A 6,812-nucleotide genomic window follows, 5' to 3' on the forward strand; every position below is an offset into this window, starting at 1 on the left:
TAGTATAGTTAAGTATAAACACAAATGAGCACCACAGAACATAGCGTGTTTGCATGAGCGTGGGGGCTAAGGTTTTCACCATTTCCTGTATACTGAGTGTGCTACAGACTGTTACCATATAGGGTTGTGACAGACAGTGGCAGATAAAGGAAGGAGAAAGAAGAAGCATTCGAAAAGAAAGAGAGAAACCTCATGCCTCAACTTGCAAACTGGAGCTGCCAAAAAAGTGACTTCGGTTACTGGCAGTGAAAGCTTTCGATTTAAAATGGTAACATTTCTCTCAGGTTGATTCTGTGCCTGTTAGAAACAAGTTTAACGAAGATACAGAGCTACAGAACATGCAAATAGTTGGGTTATGCAACATTTGGTAACGTTTAGAATATAATCATGCATCCAAAATGATTATAGGTTTAATACAATGTATGAATTACAAGTAAAAGTACATATACAATATAATAAGCATTTTTTACATTACAAGATAAAGATTAGGCTATGGGGAATAAATGTGAAGAGATAAACAATTTTATGATAATATAAAAAAGACATATAATATGGATATACATCGGGATATGTGACCAGCCGCAGGTTAAATCACTCATACTAAAGCTAGAAAGAAGGCAAGACTGTTATAGAAATCGTGACAGGCAAGCTAGAAAAACCCACTGATACAGACAGCCGCATCATATTCAAATATTGCAGTCTATAAATAGCTCAGTACATCAACGGCACATTAGTTATGCTTCATTAAATCAATTACAATTTTTACTTCTCTCCACATGCTGTCACATTTGATTCTACTTGTTCAGTTTGCACCAAACTTCCACAGGAACAAAAACACTGAAAAAGGCCAGGCCTATGTATGTACAAACCATAAGCAGGTTGGTTTGCAACACAGTAGGTGCATTGTTGTGGTTTACACCAGCTCATTAGATACTGCACTGCACACACTGACAATTAGGTTCTAAAAACCTGTAAACTTCACATAGTCCACATGCTCTGTGAACTTTACACAATAGGCTACACATATGTAATATCGTTGATTGAGATTTCACCAAGTAGCTACAACATTTCCCTGGATTTTAGGAATAAATTATATGTAGGGTTAGGTTTAGGGGTAGGGATTGGGTTAAGTTTATATTTTTGGACAATAATGTTGATCCAGGATCATCAAAAGATGTTGATCCAGGAACATGTCTTACCTGCAAAATCACGGCGACCATGTAATATCAACACATTGTCTTTTTCACAATTCTCATGAAGTAAAGATTTCACCAATTAGTGGCCCTCATTAATATATTGCTTCTATGTTAATTTTGACATGATTTTAAAAATTTTCTATATGGGGGTCAGTTCCGGCTTTCAAAGAACAGCAAAAACATAATCTAAAACTTCATCGTCTACACTGTGGGGAGCAGTCATAAAAAACAAATGTTGTTTAAATGATATAAGTTAAGAAAGGCTTTGTGAGGGTTAGATTTAGAGAAGGGAAAGGAGATTGAAAACAATTATAGCTCAGTATAAAGACATAGTTAACAGAACTCTTTATGCATGATAATAAAACCAACGTGTGTATATGCATTTTACAGTTAATGATCAGCTTCTACTGACTTGAGAGAAGTAAGGAATCCTCACAGCAGGAGACAATCTCAGCCCTGAACACTAGTACCTCTTTTACTGTCTATGACTGGTACAGAGCTCAACAAGCCTCCATGCTGTGGGCAGGTGATTGATGCGCATGCGCACTGCGCAGTGCATTCATTTGCGTTGGCGTGCGATTCATTCATTATATATGATAGTATGTATTTCTGTCTCCGTTGTACCGAAGTGAATGCTATCCCTCCCAAATGATTTGACTGTTTTCTTTTCAGTTTTTTTACTATCACATTCAGTTTAAGGAAATGTCCTTAAACGGCTTCTTTTAAAACTTCTGGTTAAGACTGCTGAACGTCAGCAAGCATCACGCCCAGATCTCGCATGAATCTCATGCCCTTAAAAGGCGCTTTTCATCGCCTGCTGAGAAAAAGCTTTAAAGACCCACGGAACAGACAAAGCTGATGGTTCAAATAGCTGTGTTAGTCTGCCCTCTTCTGGACAACAAAAGGCACTATATTACACCCAGTGACTTAAAAATATCATAAAAATTCAAGCGAATTATAATATGTATTATAATCATATAATATTCATAATCGTATAAATATATAATGAATATACATATCAATGTTTTTCTTAAAAAAATTATTTAACAGTAGTGTATTCTTTGTGCTCTCTTCAAACCTCGAATGCAGATACTTTTCTATATAATCAGACACCATTTGCCATAAACAGAAAGTATTACAAAAAATACTTTCATTACCTTATTATAAATAATAATAATACATTATAATATTGATGTAAAATTAAGACTATAAAGTAGTGTCCGTAAAAAAAGTAGCTAAATTGAGATCTAACCATATGGCGTTTTTTAAATACTGGTAATTGTAGTAATAGTATCCTTCGTTTTTATTTTTTGTAATACAATTTCCAACTAATTTGCTTCAAGGAAAACAACTCCTCTGTTGACGCAATTCTGATCCAGCCAATCACAGCGCGTTTGGAAGTTTCTGTCCATTCATTGGTCCTCTGCGCGTGATGTTGTGCAGAACTAGGAAATAGTTTTATGTGTGATGATGTGTGTGTGTGTTTTTTTTTTTTTTTTACAAGTCGACATGTCCAAGTGAACCGCTGACAGGTGTGGAAAATCTCACTTCAGTCTTTCATAATTCAAGAGTGCACTGTATTTAAAAATTTCCCATGAGCACTTTTGGTTTCAGTCAGCAGCTGAAAACAGGCATATATGTATTATGTTGTGTCATTGACACTGAATGCTATTATTTAGTTAATTGATTTATTTCATTCAGTTGTTTTTACCCCTAGGGTGATGGGGAACTCAGACAGTGTTGTAGCTCAGAAACGACTGGCTCGTTTTCGTCCGGATGAGAGACCAGTTATAAAGGGGATATTTGACAGGCTTCATGAACCTCGATCCTCTGTTTCATCTGGAAAACCGACCAAGGTTTTATCTCTAGACATGCTGAAGGTGAGCAGCCGTGACATCACAATATTGTGAACTAGATTCGTTATACTTAAAATTGTTGCAGTCTGTGTTAGCAGTTATGTTAGCAGGTTTGTTAATTACTGTCATTGTTAGAGAGAAGAATGCACCATTCTTAACGATTTTGTGACATAATTTTGAACCAGGGTTTATTATAGTTAAACAAAAAAATCTATAGACTTTAAAAAAGTTATAAACATGAAAAAAAAAAAAAAAAATTTAAAATCAAAATAAATTCAGAAATTCAATATTTATAAAAACTATAATAATATTCAATGATACAAAAATAGCAGTGTCTCTAACTGAATGTTTTAAAAACCACATGTATTTTTAGAAAATGCCCAATTATTTCCACATACAGTGATTACTTCCTCATCAAAGGAACAACTATAATTTTAGTTATTATAATAATTGAGTATTTTTATTGGATAAACATAAATGTTATCTGATGTTATTTGTAAAAAGGCAGAAGAGTATTACAGATTGTCTAATAACAAATGTAAATGTTATGACTGGTGAACTTATAGTTTTTGGAATGCATGTATGTGCCCTCACTTAACATACATGGGTATGGCTTTCTCAGTTTTCTTTTGAATTGTTTCAGATGACAATGGGAAAGATGGCCTCAGAATCAATGATAAAGAGAGTATTCCAGGGCATGCACAGCATTGATCCAGGAGTGCCACTGGCCCGTGGTGATGGGATAATTCAGGAGCAGCTGGTGATTTTCCTGGCAGATATTCTTAGAGGAACTGCAGAGGAACGTGCACCTTTGGTCTTGGCAATGGCAGAGGGTGCAAAGGCTACTGCTACCACAACTGAGCAAATCAGAGATGTAAGAAGCAACAAAATCTAATTATAAAAAGTATTTCAGTATCAGTGTTAAGTATTATATATTATTATATTATTATAATTTTTTTTTTCAGTTTTCATTTTATTTTTTGTTTGAGTAATTTTGTCATTTTTATATAGTTTTAATATATACATTTGATTTTTATTTGATATTCACCATATTTGATTTTTATCAGATAAACCACTTGACTCATGATGCTCATTTAAACCCAGAAAACGATATTAAACAATGAAGCATCTCAGTACAATTTCTAAATCATTCTTGCTGCTATGATATCGTAATATGGATTAATAATAATAATGATTATTAGTTTATGGAAGACCTGGTTTCAGCTGCAGTGCAGACTCTAGCCCACAGGGGGCATCTGCGAGCTTGGCAACCAGATCGCATGGGTGATGGGCCTCAAGGTGTTAAGCTTCTGGCAGAACAGTTGACCTCAGAATTAAAATCTTCAGGTTTGTAACAGTAACAGAAATTAATAGTATGAATTAAAAGTTAAGTCTAAAATAAAGGGTATTTTTAAACAATGTAAAAAAACTGATTTAGTGCACCCCAAAAAGTTTATATGTTAAATATAATTAATCCTTGTTGCTTCTATAGATCAGAATATGTGTGACATTCCTTGTCTGGAAGACTGGCTGTTCCAGATCCCAGCAATGGCCATGTTTTTGGAACTCCTGATTGGTGAGGGTCTAGGAGTTGGGTTGCCCTCCTGTCCTCCCCCAACTCTGTTGCCCCTGTGTCGGTATGCTCCCTGGAGTGACCTCTGTTGTCTCTTGAATATACCTCTTCTGATGTTCCTGTCACCTCAGATGCCAGCTGGACACAGTGCCCCCTGGAGGCTGCTGTTCTCCACAAGCATACACGGGGAAAGCTTCACCCGACTGGTGTTCAACTGCAAAAGTAAAGGTCCCACTGTCTTGTTGGTAAAGGACACTAAAGGGCATATCTTCGGTGGCTTTGTGTCTCAAAGCTTGGAGGTCAAACCTCAGTATCAGGGTGAGTTTAGAAAGAAGAAACTATAAACAGTGTTATGCATTACAATTAATGTTTCTTCTTCTTTTTGCACTAGGTGATTCCAGGTGCTTCCTCTTCTCAGTTTTTCCCTACATGAGAGTGTACACCTGCACAGGCTATAACAATCATTACATGTACTTGAACCAGGGCCAGCAGACTTTGCCGAATGGCTTGGTGAGATACATTTTAAAAGAGTAGTACACCCAATAACGAAATTTTGCTGAAAATGTACTCACCCTTAGGCCATCAAGTTGGTTTCTATTTTGGAAAAGACTTGGAGAAACTGAGCATTTGATCACTTGCTCAACAGTGGATCCTCTGCAGTGAATGGGTGCCGTTAGAATGAGAGTTCAGAGATCTGATAAGGGCTTGTGTGATTGCTGGATCCGTTCATATTTCTCTCCTGATTCAGATGATTTGACTTTTTCACTGGAGGAAGCTATATCACAGATAGAGCCCTAGTATTTTACCTGAATACAATGGATTGATATTTAAAAAGATCTCAGTGCGTTTTATTTTTCTAACACGCAGCTTTCCTCTTCATAAGAAAGAAAATTGATGGACTGGAGTTGTGTAAATTATTTGTGATGTTCTTATCAGCTGTTTGGACTCTCATTCTTGTGGCACCCATTCAGCGATGAAATGCTAAATTTTTCCAAATCTTTTCCAGTGAAGAAACTAAACTCTTTTTTTGTCTTTAAACAATGTTTAAGGTTTTACAACACTATGGAGCAAAGCAAAAATGTCATAGTTAACTGTCTTTTTAGGGTATGGGTGGTCAGCATGGCTATTTCGGTTTGTGGTTGGACTCCAATTTTGGACACGGCCACAGTAAGGCTCGACCGCTCTGCACCACATATGGCAGTCCTCAGCTCTCAGGAGACGAGGACTTCATACTGGACACTGTGGAGGTGTGGGGCGTTGGGCAGCCACCCGAAGAACAGGAGGAGCAGGTCTGTGGCAGTAGTGTTACTACAGTGTATTTAGTATTATTGGGTTTAGCATTATGATTCCAAAAATGTTTGTTTTGACCTTCAGGATGAGAAGAAGAAAAGCATACTAGATGCAGATCCTGAAATAAAGGCCATGATGGAACTGACAGGGAAGACCCTGCACAGCCAAGGGCTCCGAGAACCTGAGGAGGATGAGCGATAGTGAGAAGAAAAAAAAAATTGAAGACAGTGTGTAGATCAAACCAGCAGTTTTTATTTTCAGTGTTTGTTTTTTTTTTTTACACTAGAATAGATACAGAAGAAACCACACTGTTCTAATGCACTTTTTGAGATGTTCATACAGTGTATTTTTTATGTTAATATGCAAAATCCAGGAGCTGGTTTCCTGCTTTCTGTGAAATATTAAAATGTGCACACAAATATATTCTGTCAAATACTGTTAAACACTGTGTATTGACATTGTGTGACTGAAGACTATATTTCTCCGGTATCTGGATGTTATATGGTTGCACTCTGTCTTGACTGATATATTTACTGTCTGTAAACTGGAAGATTCATTAATCAAATGGAAAATTAAAACATACTTGTTTATAAATCGCACCCCCTTCCCCACCTACAAAAAGCATGTGCCAAATCCATAAAAGTATTAACTTCTCTTAACTGAAAATGTAAAAGAAAGGTCAAAATTCCATCAGCTGTCTTAAAAAGATTCATCATGTTAATTTTACAAAACCATAATAAATAATATTGTTATTAAAAGGATAGTTTTGTGTTTTGTTTCCATCTGTTTGATTCATCAAAATAATTTCTGACATTTCTATTCAAGTTTGTGTTTTCAGAGTTAAGTCATTTTTGTTAAATTCAGAGTGGTAGGATCTTGTGTAATGAACTGTAACTC

General features: G+C 36.1%; 1 protein-coding gene across 2 annotated transcripts; it reads left to right on the plus strand.

The window, feature by feature from the left end:
- The first annotated feature begins 2,617 nt into the window (after positions 1 to 2,617).
- meak7 (MTOR associated protein, eak-7 homolog) lies at positions 2,618 to 6,673 on the plus strand. 2 transcript variants are annotated; one of them, XM_052531007.1, is made up of 8 exons: positions 2,618 to 2,728; positions 2,914 to 3,076; positions 3,696 to 3,926; positions 4,255 to 4,399; positions 4,545 to 4,943; positions 5,017 to 5,135; positions 5,729 to 5,914; positions 6,000 to 6,673. In XM_052531007.1, exons 2-8 carry the CDS (start codon positions 2,918 to 2,920, stop codon positions 6,114 to 6,116), a joined length of 1,356 nt encoding a protein of 451 aa, XP_052386967.1. In that variant the 5' UTR covers positions 2,618 to 2,728; positions 2,914 to 2,917; the 3' UTR covers positions 6,117 to 6,673. The 2 variants fall into 2 exon arrangements, with proteins under 2 accessions (XP_052386967.1, XP_052386968.1); XM_052531008.1 differs by lacking the exon at positions 2,618 to 2,728 and having other exon boundaries at positions 2,754 to 3,076.
- The last annotated feature ends 139 nt before the right edge of the window (positions 6,674 to 6,812 follow it).

This window comes from Carassius gibelio, chromosome A18 (assembly GCF_023724105.1).
Source record: "Carassius gibelio isolate Cgi1373 ecotype wild population from Czech Republic chromosome A18, carGib1.2-hapl.c, whole genome shotgun sequence".
Taxonomy (NCBI): domain Eukaryota; kingdom Metazoa; phylum Chordata; class Actinopteri; order Cypriniformes; family Cyprinidae; genus Carassius; species Carassius gibelio.